Here is a 26,145-nt window from a genome sequence, read left to right on the forward strand (position 1 = left end):
GTAGACTAAAGCTAGTCCCACCTTCTCAATCATTGAATACTACATTTCTGTGTCGATAAAGGTCTTGCCTACGAAGTAGATGGGCTACTCAGTTGTTCTCCCTACTCTGATCAAAACTGAGCTGAGCACGCACTAAAAAACTACCTTGTATAGTCTAAGCTCCTCCCCAACTTCTAGTTGGGAGAGTATAGGTGGTCGTCCCAAGTATTTTTTCAATTCTGTGAAAGCACGCTCACACTCCCTTGTCCATTCGAATCTGGTGTTTTTTCGTAGTACTTGATTCAAATGTCTATATTTATCAAAAGACCTAGATATGAACCTATTTAATGTTGTGACCCTCCCCGCCAACTTTTGAACTTGCTTTTGTGTTTTTAGTGAGGGTATTTCTAACGGTACTCTTATTTGGTCTGGATTTGCTTCTATCCCTCTCTTTGTGACTAGGTACCCAATAAACTTCCCTAAAGCTAATGAAAATGTGCTGTGAACACGTGATTTATTCATTTTTGAATATATCAACCACTTTGGGATGGGTTTGGAGTCACCACCATTCATATTTGAAATGGGTTTGAATGGTCATCCGAATTGTATTTTTTGAAAAATCATGTTTTTATGGCATTTGATAACTCCTGTACGGATATGGCTCATTTAGTCTAACTTTTGATTTAAGGTAAGGGAGTCTATTTTATGGAATAGGGAAGGTGTTAGGCACCCTACTCCATCCACCGTTGGTGGTAACCTTGAACTCGATCCATTTTCAAAAATAAAAATAAAATAAAAGGAAATCAGAAATATCCGACGTGTGTCATCAAGTTTGAGGGACTTTGATGTTGGTTCAAGCCATTAAGGGCACCCTTATTAAAAAGGGGCCCTTTAATGACTCAAACCATTGTGATGTGTGTGCAAAAGTGTAGAGAAGGGGTATAAGAAGAAGATAGAAAGTTGGAGGGGAGAAAGAGAGGTGATCCTTGTCCAAAGCCCAACTTGTTCTTTTTGACCTTTTTTGACTTTCTTCAAAAGATGAGTCTTCCTTGAATTTCCTTGACTTGTTTGAGAGAGTTGAAAGTTGAGAGAAAATGAGAGTTGAGTATTGAGGGTTAAGAGTTGAGGTGAGTTGAGAGTTGAGAGTTTAGAAGGATGAGTATGATAGTGAGAGAGAGTGATTTTTCTTATGAGACTTGGGGGTTTTTCTCAAATTTTCATTGGGTAGTGAGAATTGAGAATGAGGGGAGTTTTTATAGAGTTTGGGAGTTATTTTAGGGGTAAAATGGGGTGAAATATTAGGAGAGTAGAGAATGGCATGAGTTTTGAGGGTGGAGGGTATGAAATTAGGGGTTGGGAGAGGGGTAATTATGTAATGGAGGTAAAAGGGTTGTGTTTTGATTCAAATGGTTTGGATCTTATCCAAATCATTTGGTGGAGTGTTTGGTGAGGTGAGATAATGGGTGTTTAAGAGGGTGGTTGTAATTAGTGATGTTTGGTTTAAGAGAATGGGAAGTGTAAGAGGGTGGTTGGGAGGGTGAGGGAAATGGTGACATGTGACAAGATGTGTGGAGATTAGGGGTTTAAATTTAATTGATAGGAGAGAATGAGTATTTGATTTGAGAGGAGGGGTGTATGTTTAGGTTGTAGAGATAGGTTTGTAGGTAATGATAAGGGTAGATTATGGGAAGGTGATGGTTGGTTAGTAGGAAGTAATGATAGTAGGTTAGGGGGGTGTGAGTTGATGTGATTTTTTTTAGAGAAAAAGTAATGAGGTAGTTAATTTTTTAGAGAAGGAGATGGGAGTTGGTGGTTTGATGAGGGAGGTGAGATGAGGTGATGACATGTGTCATTTTTGATGAAAAAGTGATGATTGGTTTGATGTGGGTAGTGGTTTCTGGGTTAGGGTTAATGGGTTGGATATGGATAAGGGCTTAGGGGTATTGGACTTGGGTTTTAGAAAGGGTTTTGGATTTTAGGAATTGGTTGGAGTCATTTGGATTAAGTTTTCAAGGGTGGGTATGTTTTAAGTGATGTGGGATTAAATTTAGGTTAGGGGTTAAGGTGAGAAACGCATTTTGTGTGTGTTGAGGGTTCGTGGGCTTTTAGATGGGCTTCGGATAATTTGATTCGGGAGCGGAACGGTGAAGATTGTGGAAAGTGGTAAGTATCCCAAATCTCATTTTGCATTTATTTATCATTTTAAGGATTTTGGGGATCATTGGATTGATCAAAACGCCACGTGTTGGCAAATCGGACTTTTTAGGCCCGTTGGTGAATTTATCGAAAAATCGAGTATTTTTGCTTTGGGAGCGAAGCGGTGGAGGTTGGAGAGAGGTAGGATAAGTCCTTTTGGTGGACCCAGTAGACCACTAGGAGGTTTCAAGGGCCTCGGTTCGATCAATATGCCATATTTGAGTAATTTGGCTTTTTGAGGTCTGTTGGCCAATTTTATTGAAAGATTGTTGTTTTTGGGCCCTTTCAAGTAGGGGCCCGTTCAAATTGGGGTGTCTACATGTGCATTTCTCCATGTTAAGCTTCATTCCAACCTTTCTTATTTGAGAGAAGACCTCCTTCATGTCAGCAACATAAACTCCCTTCTTCTTGCTTTTAACCAAGAAATCGTCAATATAGACTTCCACAATCATCATTAACAGGTCTCTGAAGAGCTCTGTTACTAGCCTTTGATAAGTTGTTCCTGTATTCTTCAGTCTGAAGAGCATGACTCTGTAGCAGTGTAGCCCTTGCTCAGTAATGAATGTTTTATTCCCTTGATCTACTAGGTTGAATTGAATCAAGTTTTAGTTAGAATAGTCATCCATAAATAACAGCTTCTTGTGACCTGAAGTGACATCTACCAACTAGTCAATCTTTGAGATAGAAAAACTATCTTTAGGACATGCCTTATTTAGATTTATAAAGTCAATACAAACCCTAATTTTCTCATTCTTTTTTGGCACTGCCACTATATGAACTATCCAATCAGAAAACTACACTTCCTTGATAAACTCTGCTCTGATCAGTTTGTTCACTTCTTCATTTATCGCTTTCCTGAAATGAGGTGATAATCTTCTTGGCTTCTACTTTACTAGCTTTGTTGTTGACTTAACATTTAAATGATGGCAAATCACTTTCGAGTTGATCCCCGACATCTTTTATATAGACCAGGCAAAAACATCCATATTCCTCCTCAAGCAGTCTACCAGTTCTTTCTGTTCCTTTGGGCCTAGAACTACCCTTACCCCAATTTGCCTTATTTTTCCTATATCCACCATCCAGATGTTCTGTAGGCATGGGGGCTTAATAAGCTTAGTTTTCCTCACTGTACTTGTTATTACTGAGTTTTTTTCCTCAGAGAGCTCTTCTTTGCCTAGTGTGTATACTTGGACTACTACCTGATCCTCTCTAATGTCCCACATCCCTTGTGGTGTTGGAAATCTTAGGATCGCATGTCAAAGGTACTACTCTTATCTCATGGTTCCACCATTTACACAATATAGCATTGTAAAAAGAGCTTACCTCAACGACCATAAACCTAGTCATCAAAATAGACAATACTATCTCCTTCTATGGTTGGCTCATCCTCCCATCAAACCCAATCAGAGGGCTCTTGCTTGAGTCAGCATGCTCTTGTTGAAACCCATGTTCAGAAAAGCTTAGGTGTATAGAATGTCGACTGAGTTGTTGCTGTCGATCACCATCCTTTTCAGAGTAAAAGTACTTACTTGGAGAGTTACTACTAGTGCATCATAGTGCGGCCTTACCACACCTTCCAGATCTTTTTTCATGAAGGCCATGATCTAATCTTCATAGGGTTCCATCTACTTTGTGGGCCCACTTTTCGTCATATAAACGTGAGCAAGGTGCTTTGCTTGCCGTCTTTTGATTCTCTCGTCAACCTTATCCAGGCCTGACCTTCTAGGTTCTTGCTTTAGGATAACGTGTATAACTACTGCCTTTCCATCCTGCCCCTCAACTTGTGGCTGATTAGGCCTTTGATCCTTATTTCGGTAGGGCTTTTATTCTATCTTCTTGGCAAGTCCCTCAATTGGCTCTACTTTGCCAATCTATGCAAAAATCTTCTCAAAGCTTGGCACCTGTTGATAGTGTGGACTCATACTTTATGATACTCATAGTATCGCGCATCTTATTTTATTTGATCTTGAGGGAGAGGTACTGACTACTTGAAATATGGTTCATTCATGATGAGGGTAGAATTTTATTAGGGAACATAGAGAAATACGTCCTCTCCCTTCTCTGTTCTCTTTCTTACTCGAGAGGTCTCTTTTTTGCTATACTACTTTGGCTACAACTGCTTGCTGGGTTTTGTCATACTATGTATGACCTTGCTCTTCTCGACTGAATTTCGAGGGTCAACTTCTAGCTTGATGTATTCTCGAACAATTCATTTAGTGTTTCTGGTCTCCTCTTCACAAGAGGCCTGTACAACCCTAAGTAGAATGGCAAAGAGTTCTTGAACACTACTATGGTCGTTCTCTCGTTACAACTCTCTAGGGTCGTCGATTCTTCCTTGAATCTCCTTTTAAAATCTCTAAGGCTCCTTCTAGATTGCAATCTCATGTTGAGCAGAGCGTCTAGATCTCTGCCAACTTTCTTATTGCCAATGTATCGAGTTATAAAGGCAATACAAAGCTCTTTAAAGGAAGCTATTGATTCATATGGTAATTTATGGAATCAAGTCAGAGCATTTCCGTACAAGGTAGAGGGAAAACGTCTGCTCATCAAATCATTGTTTTCTTTCCACAGTGTGAGCATCTATCGAAAGTGGAACAAATGCTCTATTGAATCCTTCATTCCAAAGTAAGGGGTGAAACGTAGTGGCATGAACTTCTTTAGAATCTCTCCAGCCAAGATCTTTCCTATGAAGGGGGATCTATGAATACCCTTGATGGCCTGTGCTGCCACAGTTCCTATATCCATACCTTTCATCATTTCATTTTCCTTTCGAATCATCTCTAATTTCCTTTTGAGTTAAATCTACCACGGGTTCAACTCGAGTAGGGGCAATGACAACTTCCATTCCTCCCTTTTCAATCGGGTCTCGTGGTTGAGAGTTACCTTCTGCATTTGAGGCACGATCATCTTCAACATAAGGTTGAGGATCTTACGGTGGAAGATCTTATCTTGCTTTCTGTTGGTTCTTAAAATATTGACTTAGATTGCGATTCTATTAAGCCAAGTCATCCATCTTCTTTGCATATTCTCTTGTTATTTCCTCATGGTTTCTAACATTGCCAGAAGTTGAGCATCTGGGGCTGGTGCCAAGGGTGGGGTGTATTGATTCCGGTTGTTCTAGTAGATCTCACCATTGTTTCGACTGAAATCAATATGTTGTTAACGTTCCCACGGACAATGCCAAATTTGTGGGGGTCAGATTTCGGTGAACGATATTGATGGACTCTGCCTCACAGATCTGAAGTTGCTCCCTCCACTTCCCTGTTACTATACACGTGGTACCTGCCAAAAACTCTTCGACACTTAAGTTAGATTAATAGAGGAATAATAGATATTATTGGTTAGATTCTCAATTGACCAAAAGATCTTTAAGCTTGTGTTCATTGTGCTATTTATAGATCCTTCATCTGAATCAGGGTTTTTCCTTCTCGTAGGAGGTGATCCCGAAGGATCCCCTGATTCCCAAGATCTTAAATGGAATGGGGATCTTTGGGATTGGATATGTTATATCGGGGAGATCTCCTTCAAGATTTCTGGGTTTGACGAGCGCAAACCAAAATTACGGATATTCTTTGACGAATTTAGTCTTACGTGGCATACCAAGTCTTGCTTAGTGCTATGCTACCCTTCTAGCCAAGCCAGGTGCTTTCTACCTTGACATGCCCTTCTACTAGGCAGCGTTTTGTATGTTGATCTATGCATGGTACCACTTAACCAACTTGGACACGTGTACGGTCTGGATGATTGAGTGAATATTACCCTTTGCAGTAAATAAATAAATAATATAAGATTTACGGAATTAAATTTGTTTAAATAATATATTCTTTGATAAATGGTAATTTGACTAAAAATAATAACATCACCCAAAAAAGATAACATGGCATTTTGGGTCACTCCATGTCTTTAATTGCCGATGCATTTAAAATAAATTTGAAATATGCATTTGAAGATATTTTTAGTAGAAGAGAAAAAGGCATTTTAGGTAGTAGAATTAATTTTTGTGGCATGTTGAATACATCTTATCTTAATGATCTCCCTTAAATTACTAAATGTTGCTTTGAAAACAGTAAGGTTAATGGTGTTTTGGAAACTAACATTCAAAATTTAAGAAGGTTTAAATCCCTAAAAAGACAGAATGATGGAGGCCGGTAAAAGTTGTGATAACCTGACTAGCTCACGTGCCATACTCAATCGCCTATCCTAACGTGAAGAGAATTTTAAGGCTTTCAACCCATCTCTCCTCTACTTATGTGGCTGCCACATAAGATTCCATCACGTCGACCACAATAAAAAAAACCACAGATCTAAAATATGTCTTGGTTGCCATTAAAGCTACTTCATTTTCTTGAGCTTCTCTCCAAACTTTGAATCACAACGTTTTCTAAAGAATTCATTCGAGGTTATCAATTAATACTCCTCTTGTAGGGATTGAGTTTGAATCTGGAAGTCTATGCATAGGGCTTCATTTGATTCTTCCCCTAATTGTAGGATTCCTAAAAGATGTTTTTGGCTTAATTAATCTAACTTTTATTGGTGGATATGGATTTCGATTGAGAGAAATCCTTGGAAGATCTTATTAGTTTGAAACAGATTTTGTAGAGGATAATAATTGCATGAATATCCAGACCGTACACGTGTCTACAACGGTTAAGTGGTACTATGTGTAAGTCAGCATTCCCAACATTACCTAATAACAGAACAGACCAAGGTAGAAGGCGTCCAACTTGGCAAGTAGGGTAGGGTAGCATTAGTATAGGCCAGATATGCTTGGTAGGGCAGGTCTGGCCTGGGAAGTTGCACAATCCTGACTTACACGTGTCAAGTCCAAAGATCTCGGAGGAGATCTTCCTGGAATCCTGGACCTAATCCCAAAGATCCCAATTCCATTTAGGATCTTGGTAATTAGGGGATTCTCCGGGATCGTATCCCGTCAAAGGGAGAAACCCTAATTCGAAAGAAGGAGCTATAAATAGAGGTATTGACAGAAGCTAAAAGTCTTTTGGCCGATTGAGGAAGAATATAGTTCTATCGATTATTATTGTTATTCTTTTGCAACTCTAACTTGCGCGTTGGAGAATTATTTGTAGTTACCACACCGGTGCTTATAAGGAGAATGAAGGAGCAACTTTAGATCCGTAGAGTAGAGTCCATCATAGCATTATCAGATTCTATCTCTAAAAATTTGGCTCAGTCCATGGGAACCACCGTAGCAGATTGATTTCAATTGAAACAATGGCGAGATCCACTAAAACAACCAAAGTCAATGCTCCTCCACCTGCTGTACTAGTCGTGGACACTAATCTCATGACAATGTTAGAGGACATAAGAAACTAGTAAGAAGAGATGTAGAAGAAAATGGTTGACTTGGTTGAACATAACCAAAATTTGTGCTAGCATATAAAGAATTAGTAGAATAAGGCAAGATCTCCTACAACCAGATTCTCTACCTCTTGTAGGAAACAATAGCTCTTTAAACGCCGAAGGCAACACCGAATCTCGAAATTTAATTGATAAGGAAGAAATAGAAACTGTTGCTGTTGCAATATCTCGAGGTGAGGCTATTATGGGTTTAATCCAAGAAGAGATTAGACAAATGATCTGGAAGAAGAAAGAAACTGTGAAGAGTGCATATATAGGCACGGTGGTGGTGCAAGCCGTCAAGGGTATTCAAAGATCACCCTTCACGATGGGAATCATAGTTGAGGAGATTTTGAAGAAATTTGTAACACCACGATTCACCCCTTATTTTGGGACGAAGGACCCTGTCGAGCATTTGTTCCACTTTCGATAGATGGTTATACTTTGGGAAGGGAATGAAGGCCTAATGTGTAGATTTTTCCATTTAGTCTACAAGAAAACGTATTGTCTTGGTCCCACAAGTTGCCAAGTGGGCTGATAGTTTCCTTTGATGAGCTCTGCACTGTTTTTTTGGCGTGCTACATCTGCAATAACAAGGTTGGTGAAGACGTAGATGCTCTGCTCAGTATGGGGATGCAGGAAGGGGAGAGCTTCAAACAGCTCACAAGGAGATTCAGGGAAGAGGAAATGGCCCTTGATAGCTGCGATAAGAAAATGACTGTAGTACTATCCAAGAACTCTTTGTCATCATGCTCAAGGGTGTATAGGTCTCTAGTGAAAGGAGACCAGAAATATTAAGTGAATAGTTCAAAAAAGAAGAGAAATATATCTAACTAAAGAATGATACTTAGATTTTAGCCTAGTAAAGTGATAAATACTATGGCAAAGCCTACTGAGCAACATCAGCCACGATAGAAGAATAAGAAGAGACCGTTCGAGTAGAGTAGAGAGTAAAGAAGAGAAGGGACGTACTTCCTTATGCATCTTAGTGAAATCCTGCCCCTAATTATGAATGAATCTTATTACAAGTGGCCAATACCGCTTCCTCGAGATCAGATAAAACAGGATAAGTAGTACTTCAAATATCAGAAGGTACGGGCCCATACTACTAACAGGTGTTAGGCCTTGAGAAGATTTTTACAAAGGCTATTAGAGTAGGGTTTGCTAAGGGACTTGCCGAGGAGAGGAAGGCGAGATCCTCCTCGAGATAGGAATCAGAGGCACGAATAGCCACCTATTGAAGGGTAGGATAGAAAGGCATTGGTGATTCACGTGGTCCTAAAGCAAAAGCCCAAGAGGTCAAGCCCGGACAAGACTGACAAAAGTGTCTAGAGATGGCGGGCAGAACATTTTGCGTATGTATACACGACAAGGATTGGGTTCACAAAGCAGATGGAGCCTTATGGAGAGTAGATTATGGATTTCATAGAGAAAGATTTAGAAGGTGTGGTGAGACTACATTATGATGCATTGGGGTAGTAACCCTCCAGGTGGGTACTTTCACTCTCAAAAGGGTGTTGATTGATAGTGACAGTTCAGTCGATATCTTATACGCTTCAGTCTTTCTAAAGATGGGCCTCAGCAAGAGCATGTTGACCTAGGTAGGAGCTCCTCTGATTATATTTGATGGGAAGACTAGTCAACCCTGGGAAAAGATAGTATTGTCCGTGTAGGTAGGGCCCATAACTTTGATAACTAGATTCATGGTCATCGAATCAAGCTCTACTTACAATGCCATTTTGGGCAGATGGTGGATGCACGAAATAAAAGCTATTTCACCAACATGCTACTAATTTTTGAGGTTCCCAACATCATAGGGGATGTGGGATATCAGAGAAGATTAGGTGATAGCCCAGGTGTGACATTGGGTAAGGAGAAGCTTTCCGAGGAAAAAACTCAACAATAGTAATTATAGTGGGGAAAAGTTGAGCAAAATAATTCCCCATGCCTGAAAAATATCTGGATGGTGGGTGTAGGGAAAGGAAGGTTGATCGGGATAGGGGAAGAACTAGATCCAGAGGAACTGAAGGATTTGACAGATTGTTTGAGAAGAAACATGGATGCTTTCTCCAAGTTCATAAAGGAAATGCTAGGGATCAATGTTGAACCAGCTATGAAGTCAATAAAGTAGAAATCAAGAAGGTTAGCACCATGATTCTGAGAAGTAGTAAATGAAGAGGTGAACAAACTGATTAGAGTAGGATTTATTAGGAAAGTGCAGTTCCTTGACTGGATAGCTAATTTAGTAGTAGTGCCAAAGAAGAATGGGAAAATCAGAGTGTTATTGACTTCATAATTCTAAATAATGCTTGTCCAAAAGATAGTTTTCTGATGCCGGTGATCTATCAACTAGTAGATGCCACTCCGAGCTATGAGAAGTTATTCTTCATGGATGGTTACTCTGGCTACAATCAGATTCAGCTCAATCCTGTAAATCAAGAAAAGACAACCTTCATTATCAAGCAAGGGCTATACTGCTACAAACTCATGCCCTTCGATTTGAGGAATGCGGGGGCCACCTATCAGAAATCAATGATAGAACTCTTCAAGAATCTATTAGGGAATATTGCGAAGGTCTACATCGATGATTTATTGGTAAAGAGTAAGAAGAAGGAAGATCACGTCATTGACTTGGAAGAAGTCTTTTCACGAATAAGAAATGTTAGAATGAAACTCTACCCTAAAAAGTGCATTTTTACACTAACGTCAAGAAAATTCCTAAGATATTTAGTCACGAAGAAAGGGATATAAGCTAACCCGAATCAGATCAAAACACTACTAGAGATGCCCTCGCCAAAAACATAGAAGCAAGTTCAAAAATTGGCTTGGAGGGTAACAGCTTTTAACAGGTTCATATCCAAGTCTTCTGATAAATGCAGACCTCTGTACAAGCTGCTATGGAAGAACACAAGGTTTGAATGGACAGAGGAGTGTGAGCGGGCTTTCACAAAGTTGATGAAGTACCAAAGGGAACCACCCATACTCTTTAAACTAGAATCTATGGAGGAACTTGGCCTATATTTGACAATTTCTAAGTATATGCTTAGCTCAATCTTGATCAGGACAGGGACAGTAGTAGAGTAGTCCATCTATTTCTTGAGCAAAACCTTCACTGAAGAAAAAACACAATACTCAAGGATTGAAAAAATGAGACTAGCTTTAGTCTACACGGCTCTACGGTTGAGACCTTATTTTCAAGCCCATAGATTTTAGATAATCATAGAATATCCCTTGACGTAAGTCTTAGGAAAGATACAAGGGTCAGGCAGAATGACGAAATAGGTTGCGTAGTTGGCAAAATTCGGATTTGAGTACAAGCCTAGGGTCTCACTAAAAGGGCAAATAGTTACGAATATTTTAGTTGACTTCCCAATAGAAGAAAAAGTAGACTTGCTGATAGAGGAGTTAATGAATGCGAAAGATGGGCAAGAGATGAACAATCAACCTGGTTGGAGGTCTACGTGGACGGGTTTTCAAACCTAGACGGATCTAGAATAAGAGGGGTAGTACTCACTCCTGATGGTACTAGGATAGAAAAGACAGTCAGACTGGGGTTCAAGGCATCAAATGATGAAATAGAGTACAAGGCGATGCTACTCGGCCTAAACTTGTTGGAAGGGCTGGGAGTTAGAGAAATCACAGTGTACAGTGACTCACAGCTAGTAGTTAACCATGTTAATAGAATATTTGAGGCGCGAGATCCCAAAATGCAACTTTACCTAGAGAAGATCAGATCTACCATACTACGAACAGGGGAAGTAAGAGTAGAGTACATACCTAGAATGGACAATAGGCATGCAGACGCACTAGCCTTCATAGCCTCTATGTTGGTAGGATGAAATAAAGGAGAGCTCCCACTTGACTACTAGGATAGACCCTAGATAGATGAACCTAAGTTGGTCAGTGTAGTGGCTATGATAAGAGATCAAGGATGGATGAACCCTATCATTGATTTTCTCTAGGAAGGGCAATTGTCTGGTGAAACGAAGGAGGCAAGACAAGTAAAACAGAAGTTATATTTTCATGGAAAGGCAAATGTATAGAAAATTTGTGGGTGGGCCACTCCTACACTTCTTGACACTAAAAATAGTAGAGAAGGTGTTAAGAGAGATCCATGAAGGAAAATGTGACAACTACTTGGGTGCGTGGTAATTAGCACATAAAGTATTATCACAAAGATACTTCTAGCCTTATTTACAAAATGATGTAGCCCTGCACGTTAAGCGTTGCAACAACTACCAAAAACATGGTAGGATCATTCGTTAGCCAACAGTGCAACTCAATTTCCTAGTCAACCCTTTGCCTTTCGCGCAGTGGGGAATTGATCTAGTGGGTCCACTACCTAGAGCTCCAGGGATCTTACTTTCTTTTTAGTGGCGAAAGATTACTTCACAAAGTGGGCATAAGTACTTCCTCTTGCCAGGATTCGCCAGCAAGAAGTACAAAAATTCATATAGGAAAACATAGTCTGGCGGTTCGACTTGTCCCGAATAATAATGTTAGATAATGAAAGACAATTCACAGGTAAGCAGATCAAGAATTTTGTAAGGAGTATGGGATAACACAATTCTTCTTTACGCCACAATATCCGTAGGGCAACGGTCAAGCCAAAGCCACAAATAAGGTGTTGATAGATATGTTAAAGAAGAGGTTGGGAGAAGTGAAGAGTAGATAGACACCAATCCTACACGAAGTATTATGGGCCTACAGGACAACTGCCAAGACTTCTATAGGGGCATCTCCATTTGCCATGGCTGATCGAATAGAAGTAATGATACTCACAGAAAATAATTTCCCCATAATTTTGATCAAATATGCTGTAGATTGATTATAATAACAAACAAATAGTATCAGAGTTAGATTTGCTGGAAGAGAAGCGAGAAGCAGTGCTAATAAGGCTAGAGACTTATTACTAAAGTTGCAAAGTTACTTTAATAGAAGGGTCCACCATAGGCATTTCAAGGAAGGGGAGTCAATATTACGCAAAGTATTCTAGAATACAAAGGAGCTGGATAGTGGGAAATTAGGTCCAAATTGGGAAGGACCTTATAGGGTAATTAAAATTTTTCAAAAAGGGGTTTACTACTTGTCCACAATGTCTGGTCAAGAGCTACCTAGACCATGGAACACTCGTAAACTTAAAAGATATTATCAATAAAAAAGTCTCCTTTGATTGCTGATAGCTTGTACGTGGAAATAGTTAAGATAGGTCCTTTTGGAGGTCTGAGTTTCATGGTTCTGCTCTGTCTATCATATATCATTGTCTCATCTCCTATCATCATTATACCCAAGATGTTGATCAAGATGACTTTTTTTGGGAAGAAAAATCAAAGATTTCTTAATCATTTTATTCATTTTCAGTAGTTGATAAGAAAAGACCGAGGTCAAAGGGTGTAAATTTGAAAATAATAAGAAATGTCAAATATTCATCAAAACATGGACCATTCACATGTGAAGTAAATAGGATCTAGTGTTCCTCAAAGATTTTGAAGTGGGCTAGCCATGTCACAATATTTTCGCAAAGAATCTAGAGTCTACGATTGAGGTAGGGTCCATAAAATATGGAATCTCCATCATATTATAAATTCCCCATCAAATGAATTAAGTTCAATATATATATGAATCTTAGTAAGACCAAAGAAAATTGTCATTAGTTATAAGTTGATAATAATGTCATAAGGACATTTTACTTTAATTATAGTTTATCACTTTATTATAATTGCAGGATGATGTACAATTGCTGAAGAAAATGGGAATGGATGTGTACAGATTCTCCATCTCTTGGAGCAGAGTTCTTCCTAGTATGTTCTTCAACCTACTATTTTTGTGTGATAAAATTCTTAAATTATATTTGTCCCCTTAGTTAAAATCAAAGCTATGATAATGATCATCAGCAGGAATAAATTAAGATTACGCTAAGGCCCAATGAATATATGGTCAGAGTGTTCTTTTACTTGGTTTAATTAAGGACATCCATGCCTAATTCCCAGAGGTGGGATGATTTTTCCAATAAACATGTTTTAAAAAAACAATAATAATAAGTGTTTTATAAACATTTTGTTCACATTAACAAATAATTCAGCAATTAAGGGGTTAGAAAAAAAAATCTAACTTATTTAGATAAAGAATCATGATATTCTGACTACCCCACGTGGCACACTTTGTCACGTCCCAAAATACAACACGAATCCCAAAGATTCCTATGTTAGATCTCAAGGAATGATTAATCATCCCATCCCATGATAACATATAATAATAAGAAAAATAGATCTTGATAAACAATTATAAAGCATCAGAAATATATAAATAATACGAAAGGTTAACAAAGTGTGGAACCTAGTAACAATCAAATTATGATCCAAAATCTTCAAATTTCAAAATAAAAATTGTATTGACTGAAACAAGACATAACTAGATGACAGTACTAAATATAAATTGGCACATAATACCTAAACATAAGAGTTTCAATCTGAAACATAAAATAAACTATTAAGACTTTAAGACCACTCAAATTGACGAAAGAGGCTTCTCATTCAAATACTAAGCCTCGGGTGCCTCCTTATAAATCTCATTATCAATAAATGTCTCATCGACAACTGCAAAATCTAAAAGGTGAATGTTAGGCTGAGAAATGATAGTTATCTAGTAGAAAATCTATCATTCTAACACTAGTTATAGTATGTCACGTATAATCATTCTGAAGTTTAAATCATGCAAATTTTGATAACATATAACATTTGAATAAAGACTAATTGAAATAATAAATATATAATAAATATAATAAGTTATCTATCGATCAAATCTTTTAACAAAGTAATTATCTCATCATACTTACAAAGTAAAATTTTCGTCTATCGACATACAATAAAGAGATACATAATACATACACAACAGTGTAATCAATAAGAGTATTGACGGACACGCTGATATAACCACCTCGACTATGAAAAATCGGTATTCCAATAATTAACCTTTGGTGTAGAATTTCATCGTTCTTATCTAATTTTGTGGCCGATCTAACATACCATAGTTGGATAATCATTTATCAAGCTCAAACTGGTTGTTGACCAAGAAGCCAATAATGAGTTCAAATAATGGTAAGATCGACCGTTTGACCATTACAAACTCTTAGTGATCACTAACTAGCCCAAAAAAAACTTCCTACATCTAAACTTATTAAGAAGCAATACTTGTGAACCTTAAACTATCTCTACACTATACAAAGATCGTCTTTACACACAAATATTCTCTAGGAATGAATATGAGAAATTCTTAGATCTCACGAGCTATACTACTCTTTAAGGTATCACATACTACTCAAGATAATAGAACATCAAGTGTTACCTTAGATTGACCCATCGCTTTCGGAAGTATAGCAACGCGTCACTCTTTTTAAGTTTTCTACGATCTTTTTCTAGTAAACAAAAATAGTTTTATTTATATATATATACATATATAATTTCTTTATATCAAAAATACAAACAAGATATGGTAGTGTCCTCCAATAACATACATCCAACAATCATATCTCACATGGTCGTGGGAACATAAGATATTCATCTATCTATCTATTTTTCATGCACAACGTGGCATAGCCATTACATAAGTTTGGAGGCATTGTCCTATCAATCAGTTGAGGACATAAGTTCTCTCTATCCATCTATCTTCCTATATATTTATTATAGTATATATCTTTTAGAAAGTGTCAGTGATTCTAAGGCATCAACCAATTCCTTATGATGGTTTTGGTTGAGTAAAAAACTTGGAAAATGCGATAAAATTATAAATAGTTAAAATTGTGAAAAGTTGTGAAAATTTGGCTAAGTATCAAAAAAGTGATTTTTTAAAGTTCTCTAAATGTAAAAGTGGGTTTTTAGAAATGAAAGCCTTAAATAGAAGATTGACATCATGTAATTTTTATAGTTTAATTCAAAGTAACGTAAAAAATAACGGGATTTGAAAATCTAACAAAAACATTGTAAATTATGTATTATTATTGAAATCAAAAATTAGATTTTAATAAATAGATATTTGGATTTTTAAATCATTCTCATTATTTTCAAATGGGGGGTAATCCCTAATTTTATTAAGTAACTTAAAGTAAATGAAAAACTAAAATTAATGGCATTTTAACATAGGGTCGGTCGATCGAACTTTTCTTGGGTTGACCAAACCTGAGAGGAGTGCATTCTACAATCCTTCATGGGATGTTGGGTGGGTCAACCGAGCCTTGTTGGGTCGACTGAGTGTAATAATTTTTATCTTCTTCTTTGATTTCACCCAAAACTCACCCATAATCCATTTAAAATTTTTCTCAATTGTTCATGATCATAAAACTAATAGATATATTTTTTTCTAACTTTTAAACAAGATTTACAAATGAAAAACAAGATCAAGGATTGAAATTATCTAATCATGCAAGGTTTTGAAGAATGTGCCCATAGATTTGGATGTAAAATGATTTTTTACTAAAAACTTAATAACTAAGGGTAGAAGGGAAAGTTCCTACTTATTTAATGTTTTCTACGATGTAATGGCTTTGTAATCAACTCCTAATATCCCTCTTAGATAATTTTCATTTTTCATCTCTGACGAAATCATAATATCCTTAGATTCCACGCGAAGCCCTTGATGAGAGAAATTTTTTTTTCTTTTGTCAAGTATTGAATCTCGCTCTACAGTCCTTGAATCAATCTTTTATCTCTAGAGAAGCTAGGGGTTGTCTTTGGGGAAGAGAATGAAAGACTTGTAAATTTCTAATTAGTTTGGTATTTATAATTACTTAAGGATGTATAGGTCATTTTTGAATTTATTTATTTATTTATTTAAAAATTTTATGTCCCAGGCTTTGATTTTCTCAATCTTATAGTTTATTTTGGATAATTTTTCGATACAAACCTAATGGTGTTATCAGATTTTCAAGAATAATTTTCTAAAAAAATATTTATTTCTAAGTACCAAAACTTAACAATCAATATGAATCCCTCAGGATACATAATGGGTTTCTAAGACATTACACACTCAATCGACTCTCCTGATGTGACAAGTTCAGGAATCATAGATCTATATGCCTCGGGATACAAAAAAGCACTTCCCCAAAAAAATGTGTATCTCAAGGGAATAGTGTATCCTGAGGCGTACAGATCTACGATTCTCGAACTTGTCACGTCAGAAGAGTCAATTGAGTGTGCCACGTGGGGTAGTCAAATTATCATGACTCTGATAAAATGTCTGTAAACATGTTACAATATTATAATGTTATCGTGTGTGGGTTAGAATGCTTTATTTCTTGGCGAAAGGTAATTGGGTCCCATAAAACACAAGCAAGTTAACTCTACAAATGAAAGGAAAAAATAATAATAGAAAATCAAAAATAGTATTTGTAAATGTGTAACTAAAACCATACTAGTATAAAATGATAGACATATTCACTTTTTAATAATATCTTTGACTTTGGTATCTTGCAGATGGTAAGGGGGATATAAATCTAGAGGGTATCCAATTTTACAACAGTCTCATAGATGAATTACTCGCAAATGGTAAGAACAAATTAATTGTTCTTCTTACCAATAGTAATTTTAAATACATTTTTCTATCGTTGTTATGACTAAGTAAATTATTTCAAAATATTTTTCAGGAATACAACCATTTGTGACATTGTTCCATTTGGACTTACCGATAGCTTTAGCAAATGAATATAATGGTTTTTTGGATAAAAGGATTGTGTACGTATCTCATTTTATTTATTTGACATAGAGCATTTTGTTTAATTTCTTAATTCAAACTTATGTTTACTTTCTTTTTATGCTTCTAGGGAAGATTACAAAAACTACTGTGACATATGCTTCAAAAATTTTGGAGATAGAGTCAAATATTGGGGAACAATCAATGAGCCAGATATTTACGCCCAATATGGGTATCTAAGGGGCCTTGTCGGAGAAGATGATCCTGCAAGATATCCTTACATTGTTGCTCAAAACCTCATATTGGCCCATGCAACTGCTGTTAGACATTACAAATCAAATTATCTGGTAACAAATTGAATTTGACAAAATAATGAAACTGTGTTTATTATTTTGATTAAAATTAACAGTATTTTTTTATAACATGTATACAATCCCCAATTGAGATAAACTCTATCACTAAGAAATTATAATTTTGGATAATAAAACACATCCAATTGTCATCATGATGATAATCTAGTGTCTTAATGTATACTTTTTTTTTCAATCTATAAGCTAGAGGTTAGGGCCTCCACCGTTCATTAGAAACAAAAAAGGGGTTACATGCACAATTAATTGCAATACAAATCATTTTGCAAAATCACATATAACTCAAAAAGAATATTAGAAAGAGATAGATGAACCAACGAGTGTAGAGTAGAGACACCTTTATGAGCAAAGTAATCGGCTCCTCTATTAGCTATTAGAGTTACCACATAGTAGATTCATAATAACCTTATGGTCTAATCGGCTCCTCTATTAGCTGTTAGAGTTACCAAATATTAACCTTTACACCTCAAAGAGAGCACTAGTTGAAGCACACAAACAAAACAAGGGAAGAATGCCACACACATCTAATCTAAAAAAGAAGAAATGAAAGAGTTGAGGAAATAAAATAAAATATTTTTAAAACATTTCTTCACACAATTCGGCACTAACTAACTCACGGCTTTGGGTGTCTTTTTATAGAAGAAAAAAAAATTAAACTCCTAACTCAACTAGAATTCTTGAAATAATCTAACTTTATTTAATTAAAAACAATCCTAATCTAATACAAATAAAATCTTAATCTAACTTAAAGTCTTAATCTAATCTAAGAGTGATTCCATCGATCCAATAGTTGTAGGTCGGTAATGACTCTAACACTCCCCCTAAAAGCCGACTCTTTACTCATGACACCAAGTTTACATCAAAATTTGGAGAACTTTAGAAATGACATTCTCTTTGTGAAGATGTTCGCCAGCTATTATTTTGTATTAACTGGGAGTAGACTAATATCACCTTTCAATATCTTCTCTAATGAAATGATGATGCATTTCAATGTGCTTCATATGAGTAGAAAACACTGGACTTTCATCAATTGAATCGTATTCCCATATCGTAGTATAATCCCATTGATAATTTACTCTGTTGTTTGATGTTTAACATCAATTCCATGAGCTACTCAATTGTTGCTCTACATTTTGCTTCAATTGAAAAAAGTGACATCATCGATTCTCTCTTGCTATACCAATATACTCCTTCTAAACCCAAGCTGAATATGTAGCTAATAGTGGATTTACATGTTGATAAGTCTCTTGCATAATCAGCGTCACAGTACCTAACTACTTCACAAGAGATTCCATTTTCATAAAGAATCCCAAAATCAACTATGCATTTAAAATGTCGTACGTTGCGTTAAACTACTTCCAAGTATGATTTTCTTGGATTCTACATGAATCTGCTTACTACTCCAACTGCATAAGCAATATTTGATTGTATCAGCATTAAGTAAATTAAACTTCTGGCCAACTATTTACTTGGTTCCATCAAAGATTACATCTCATGAGACATAAAGTTCCTTGTTCATATATCACAAGATTTACAACCTTTTCTCTTGGTATCATAACCCACAAATATTCACTTTAATGCCCTTTTATCGAGTTTTGTCCATAGATTTTCTATGGGAAAAACATAATAGATACACCCAAAAATACGAAGATGTTTTATTGTTGGCTTACGCAAGCAATTTCTCATTTAGAGAATAAAACTTGAGCCAAGGTTGTGACAACTGATTGATCACATATGCCAGTATCGCCATATACTCAGTCAAAAATGTAGTCATACATTTTTAGAGTGCAACATGCATTGACACGTGTTGTCCAAATGTCAATTCTTCCATTCAACTATTATATTTTGTTGGGGTATGTTTGCACAAGCGAGTTGTCTTCTAATTTTGTGCTCTTTCAAGTACTTGTTTATCTCTTTTGAGGTATGCTCTTTACAATTGTCTGATCGTATGCAACAAATATTGTGATCGATCAATGTTTCTACCCTGCATGACATTCCTTGAACTTTCCAAAGGCTTCAAATTTATCTTTCAAGAAGTACGCCTAAATAAATCTCAAGAAATCATCAATGAAAGTGATCATGTAGCACTTATCACTTCTCCACAAGTACTTCACCTTGCTAGGGACGTTGGTATGCACTATTTCCAATGGTTCTTTCAACATTCTTCAAAAGATAGTCGATGAGCTTTGTCGAATTGACATCATGCACATAGTGTGCCTAAACGAAGCTCTAGCTGCGGTAGTCCTCTGACAAATTTACGTTTTGCCATCTCGTGAAGCCTTTTTTGAATTATGTATGCCCTAACTATGCATGCCAAAGGTCTAGTGTCTCATGCTTCTAAGTCTTCTCTACGTATGCTTCTTCTACCGACATTACGTACATAGACTTCACTTTCATTCCTTTCATCACAAGTATGCCATCTACTTTGACATTATTAAAGATCTGCATGTTTTTGGGTCCGAACAATACGTATCATCCTATCTTAGTTATATGTGGAACAGATAACGAATTTTTCACCATGCCAGAAATAAGGTAGACTTCATGTAGTAACTAATCATCGCCAAATCTTGCCACGTTTTCGGTATCACCCACATGCTTTACCAGATGTTGTGAGTTGTCAACCCTCACAACCACTTGATTTCCATCATTCATATTCATAGTTATGAACTTCTTCCCATCACCCGTCCTATGGATTGAATAGCCTGAGTCAACGATCCAATCCTTCACATAATCAATGGTTGCATTCTATTTTTATGTGCAATACTCTAAGGCAAAATTAGTTTCAACATATTGATCTTCCACCACAATTGTGAATGCATGTTCCTTAATCATCTCAGTTGTTGTGTTGTGGATGTATCTTGTGTTTCAGTAGCTGATGCTTTGTGGGTCCTAATATTCCTCATCATTAGCTTCCTATTGCTTGCTAATTTTTGAATGTCGTGAGTCTTCACGACAATATCATGACCTTTGAATATGTTTATCACGTATCTTTTTGTTTTTATTTCTATTGATGTTGGTATCTCCCTCATTTTAAATATGTTTTTGTTGTGTTTTGATTTAGATTTGCCTTGCTAATTTCCTTTTTAATGTTTGGTGAACCTTGCTTCTTCCTTATCTTTAATCTTCGAGGTACTAATTTTGATGAGCGCCATCTCATTACTAAGTCATCCATAGAAGGTTGTGTCACCCACTCAACAATGGCTACCACCTACACCACACTCTGGTCATAGAACATGGATTAAGAGTTTGCTTATCTTGGTATCCAAAATTATATTCTTGAATCTAATAGGGATAACTCCTTACATGTTGTCTTCATGCGAGGAAATACTCTATCACATAGAGTATCCGTTGTTCAAGGCTTCCAATCTTATTTTTCTAAAAGTTGAAAGTGAAGCGTGTTCTTCTTTGAAAATAGACTTGCGAATATGTCGCATGCCTCTTTTGGTTTCTTTGCATGCAAGATATGAATCAACATGTCGCCATTTATGAATTGCTTCAGTGTAAAGAGAGCTCAAACAGCTTTGGCGTTCCACTTTGTTTTCGACACAGGATCTTTTGGCTGCACCATGTTGTCTCCACACGTCACGTCCTAAAGCTCGTGACCCAACATGTACAACTCCATAGTTGATTTCCATAAATCATAGTTGGAGTTGTTGAGTTTATGTGAAAATGAAAGACCTGATTCACCGATCATCTTCTTCTTCAATCAAAGTCATTGATTAGTCGTATCGAACACTTTATTCCAACAAACCATTACACTCTGATACCAATTGGTAGAGTTACCCCGTAATAGTCATACTAATCTATGCTCCAATCTCTACCAAATATTAAACTTAACACCTCAAAGAGATCAATAATCGAAACACACAAACAAAATAAGAAAAACATGCCACACACACATCTAATCTAAAAAAGCAGAAGTGGAAGAGTTGAGGAGAAAAAATAAAATATTATTAAAAAATTACACAATTCAATACTAACTAACTCACAGCTTTGGGTGTCTTTAGATAGGAAAAAAAATTGAACTCCTAACTCAACTAGAATTCTTAAAACAATCTAAATTTATTTAATTAATGTTGCTAGGCATGTTGGGTACGTATCTCAAGGATGCCAACTAGGGTACATACACCACTAGAAGTATGCCAAGTCATAAGGGAGTGATGGGCCTATTGATCGGTGTCGGAGTCATCATAACAGTAGGCGCCATAGGGCACATTCCTCTTGCGCTACTTGTAGTGTAAACTCTACACCAAGGACAATGCAAATATAGGTGCTAAAGGGGGGAGCTTCTGAGGTGTAGGTTTGGTGGACGAGAGATGAGAAGCAAGCAAGTGTCAGGGTTAGTAGATGGCAGAACGTAGGAATTACTGCCCTTTTGGAGGTGTCAGTAGGGTTGACACCCTTATTTTCCCTTATCAATCCCTAGGGAAACCTATCACTATAGTGGGAACTATCAATACTACTGACATATAATTTTGCCGATCCTAAGGAAGGTTTGTTATCCAAGGATGACCTATTTGACAAATAAGGTCATCCTTGTACAATGGTTTATCCTACCTACCATTGACATTCAGGCCAGCATTGGTTACCAAGGCAAACAGGGTGAAGGAGAGCTCCTCTATTTAAGTAGTGTGGTCCCATTGATCGGACAAGAATTCTGGAGCTCAAGGGTCGAAACTCTACCCAAACCTCTAAGGTCATCCTTTTTTGTCTTTCTCGTCTCTTCTTCACCACCACTTAACATCACCTTTTCTTGTAGCAACAAAGACAAATCTTTCTTGTCCCCTTCCTGATTGAATAGTGTCTTTGGAGCCACTTGTTGGTCAACTTGAGTATTGGATCCTAGTCAAACCCTTAAATTTACCCATGTAATCTAAGACCTTATCTATAGGCAGTTCTTTGTATGAACAATTAAAAACAATCTTAATCTAATAGAAATAGAATCCTATCTTACTTAAAGTCTTAATCTAAGCTAGGAGTGATTCCACCGATCCAACAATTGTAGAGTCAGGGATGACTCTAATATTAGTATCCCTCCAAAAGAACTCAATTGTGTAAACTGCTTAAAAATCCCTAATAAGGTTCTGGATTATATATTGTCACAAAAAAGACATGCTTCCAAGAAATAAGAATTACCTTATTCAATATAGATATCCACAACATAAGAAGAATTAGATGTGATAACGACCTTCCTTAAACCTCATTCAAGCATTGAATTACCTCTTTCCATGCTTGGTGTATAATATTTGAATGAAATCTTCTTTACTATTTGTTTAGCTTATGCATCTCCTGTTATCTCTTGAGTAATACTATTATTGTTGCATATAGTGATCTTACCATGTATAACCTTCCCCAAAAAATAAATTATAGACCACATTTAAAAATGATATGTGTTATTTGCAACATAAATTTTTTTTTTTTCTCTAAATGGTTTGTGATTTCCTCTAATTGTCATTTTGTTCTCGACTATTTTTCAGGACACTCAAGGTGGATTAATGGGTATGACGGTGAGCCTTATATGGTTTGAGCCATACTCACCCGAATTGAAACAAGATAGAGAAGCAGCAAATAGAGCCTTTGCCTTTCATACAGAATTGTTAGTAACTAGTTAAATTTTTAATTGAATATTTTGGATTAATAAAAATTTAAAGTCTAATAACCTTTTTATTTATTAACAATGTTAATTAGGTTTGTGGAGCCATTTGTCTATGGAGATTACCCATTTATAGTTAAAAGTTTGGTGAGGGACAGACTTCCAGAATTCACAGCTGAAGATAAAGAATTGATTAAAGGAGCCTATGATTTTGTTGGTATCAATTATTATACTTCAAGATATGCCAGATTTGTACCAGTAAATCCCAATGGGCTTGTTAACTTTGATAACGACCAATATCTGGAAGCAGTAGGTGAGACTAGCTAACTAATATCCCTAATTACATGTATTTTTCATATTTTTCTGAAAAAAAAAAAATATTTTCCATTTTGTCTTTAAATGCGAAAAAAGAACAACAACAACAAAATGTTCCACAACAATATCTAAAGATTGGTTTGATATTGATCTAATCATTTAGGTGTGGTTAGTTTTGCATAGATCGTATAGTTGAGATTATCTAATCTTTTTTTCTTTGTGTGTGGGTGTTTCTCATAGAGGATAGGGATGGAAAACCCCTTGGAGAAAATGTAAGGCTGGTCACCAAATATTTCATAACTTGTTTAAAGTTTTTGATTTCTTAATTAGAGTAGCCTTTAGTAAGAAAATTATTGGTTTATAAATATTTAAATCTTATTATTTCATTATGTAGATCGCCGAAAACATTTACATGGCACCGGATGGGCTAAGAGATGGGCTAATAAATTTGAAGGAGAGCTACAACAATCCTGCGATTTACATCACTGAGAATGGTTTGTTTTAGTTGAGCATCATGTGATGCACTTTGAAGATGATTTGTTGATCTACAAATGAAATCCCCTGGATGAGAGCCAGTTTCATGTTTTTGACTACGAAATTTTCAATGATAAATGTAGGGGTCGTTGACCTTGCTAGAGAAGATAGACTAATAACCGATGATGGTCACCGAATCACGTTTGTTAGTAACCATCTCAAAGCAGTTCAAGAAGCATTGAAGTAAGCTCAAGACCCTTTATCGAAAAATCATATATGATCTTGTAAGGCATTCAATCAGTGGCATAATTAACTAGTCATCCATATAATATGCCATTGGTTGGACCTTTCAGAGGGCCCAAGATCATAATGAATTCTTCTCTATTATTCTATTATTGTTGAGGATAAAAATGTTAATCTATTTTTTCTCTTTTGTGTAATAGAAAGGATGTGAACGTGAAAGCGTACATGGTATGGTCGATGATAGATGTTGTGGAATTGGGAGGCGGCTATGATGTCAGATTAGGACTTAACTACACAAATTACGATAATTTCGAAAGAACCCCTAAAAAATCTGCTAAGTGGTTCTCACAGTTCTTGAAAAAGCATATTGAAGCCAACGCTAATTAGCTCTCTTCCTCTCACTCTCTCTCTCTTACATTATTATAGGAGACAATGTAATAAGGTGTATTCCAAGGCATTAAACCTTATCAGATACAAATTACTTTGATTTGATTATATTAGTCTATTCTTGATTTTGTTATAAACTCTGTTAGTATTAGGGTTTATTGTAAATCTTTGAAGATTAGTAGAATAATAGTATCTCTCTCTCCTTAGTGGCCAGCTAAGGATTATTAGATTTACTAGAGTTTGCCCGTGCCAATGGCACAAGCATCCTCTTTGGTGTTAAAGGGGTAAAAATTGAAAATTAATAAAATTGAAGGGGTATTAATAAAAAATCTATAAGATTTAAAGTGTGTAAAAAGGGAAAATAATAAAGTTGAAGATGCATTATTAAGAGAAGGGATTACTAAGAAATCTGAAGTTACTGTAGTCTGAAACTTTGATGATATACTTGTTCCAACTAGAGTCACTACTGGTTGGCGTATGTGTATAAATTACAAAAAATTTAATGTTGTTACTAGGAAAGACCACTTCTCGTTACCCTTTATACATCGAATGTTAAAAGAATTAGTAGGACACCCATATTATTGCTTCCTAGGTAGTTATTCAAAATATAACTAAACCAAAATTTCTCTTAAAGACCAAGGAAAAATCATTTTTACATGTTTATTTGGTACATTTGTTAAAAGTGAATATCATTCAGATTATGTAATGTTCCCACCACTTTTTAACAATTCTTAGCATATTTTTTGATATGATTGAATGATTTTTGAAAGTTTTAATGGACGATCTCTCTGTATTTGGCCCATCTTTTAATAAATATTTACATCATCTTGAACTTATTTTAATTTGTTGTGAAGAAAATAATCTTATTTTAAAAATGTCACTTTATAGTATTTGAGGGGATTGTTTTTTGACATATTATTTCTTTTAATAGAATCAAAATTGATAATGCAAAACTTGATCTCATTGTTAATTTATCGACCCCTAAAAATGCTAAAGAAATTAGTTTTTTTTGGGTCATGTAGGATTTTATAGAAGATTTATAAAGGATTTAAACTCCATATCTATACCTTTATATAATCTTTATAAAAAGAGAATTCATTTTAGTGGAACGAATCTGGCAAATTAGCTTTTGATATGTTAAAGGGTATATTGATATCTGCACCTATAATTCAACCATCCAATTGGAATTTTCCTTTTAAAATCATGTGTAACGTAAGTGATTGTTGTTCGTCGTGTTATGTGAATGCTATTACTGATGCAAATGTTGATGTCGTATGGCTCGTTTCGCACAAATAAAATTTACCGTACTCAAAATGAAATTAAGTGTCGAATCACAAGGATAAGGACAAAACTCTAACTCAAATTGAGGAAGAATTGAACCAAGATTAAAACCGTTTATTTGTTATTTGAAAAGCAAAATAGAAATTAAAATTACTAGAATTGAAATGCAAGATAGAAAAATCCATTGAAAACATGAACTCACCAACAGTAGAAATAATTACACTATTCAATTGCAAACCTCTTTTGAAAACTCAACCTAAGAGCATG

General features: G+C 36.0%; 1 protein-coding gene across 1 annotated transcript in view; it reads left to right on the forward strand.

The window, feature by feature from the left end:
• The window catches only part of LOC147386579 (furostanol glycoside 26-O-beta-glucosidase-like), a 45,603-nt gene extending 20,906 nt beyond the window's left edge, over positions 1 to 24,697 (forward strand). Inside the window, exons 4-13 of the mRNA XM_086423579.1 lie at positions 13,259 to 13,334; positions 17,001 to 17,072; positions 17,171 to 17,258; positions 17,348 to 17,564; positions 23,063 to 23,181; positions 23,274 to 23,491; positions 23,734 to 23,765; positions 23,888 to 23,987; positions 24,111 to 24,210; positions 24,411 to 24,697. Of these exons, the coding sequence (XP_086279705.1) occupies positions 13,259 to 13,334; positions 17,001 to 17,072; positions 17,171 to 17,258; positions 17,348 to 17,564; positions 23,063 to 23,181; positions 23,274 to 23,491; positions 23,734 to 23,765; positions 23,888 to 23,987; positions 24,111 to 24,210; positions 24,411 to 24,597 (1,209 nt within the window). The 3' untranslated portion in view covers positions 24,598 to 24,697. The remainder of the gene's footprint in view (positions 1 to 13,258; positions 13,335 to 17,000; positions 17,073 to 17,170; positions 17,259 to 17,347; positions 17,565 to 23,062; positions 23,182 to 23,273; positions 23,492 to 23,733; positions 23,766 to 23,887; positions 23,988 to 24,110; positions 24,211 to 24,410) is intronic.
• Positions 24,698 to 26,145: the final 1,448 nt, after the last annotated feature.

This window comes from Akebia trifoliata, chromosome 14, assembly GCF_017979445.1.
Source record: "Akebia trifoliata isolate Shusen 1 chromosome 14, ASM1797944v1, whole genome shotgun sequence".
In the NCBI taxonomy this organism is placed as follows: Eukaryota; Viridiplantae; Streptophyta; class Magnoliopsida; order Ranunculales; family Lardizabalaceae; genus Akebia; species Akebia trifoliata.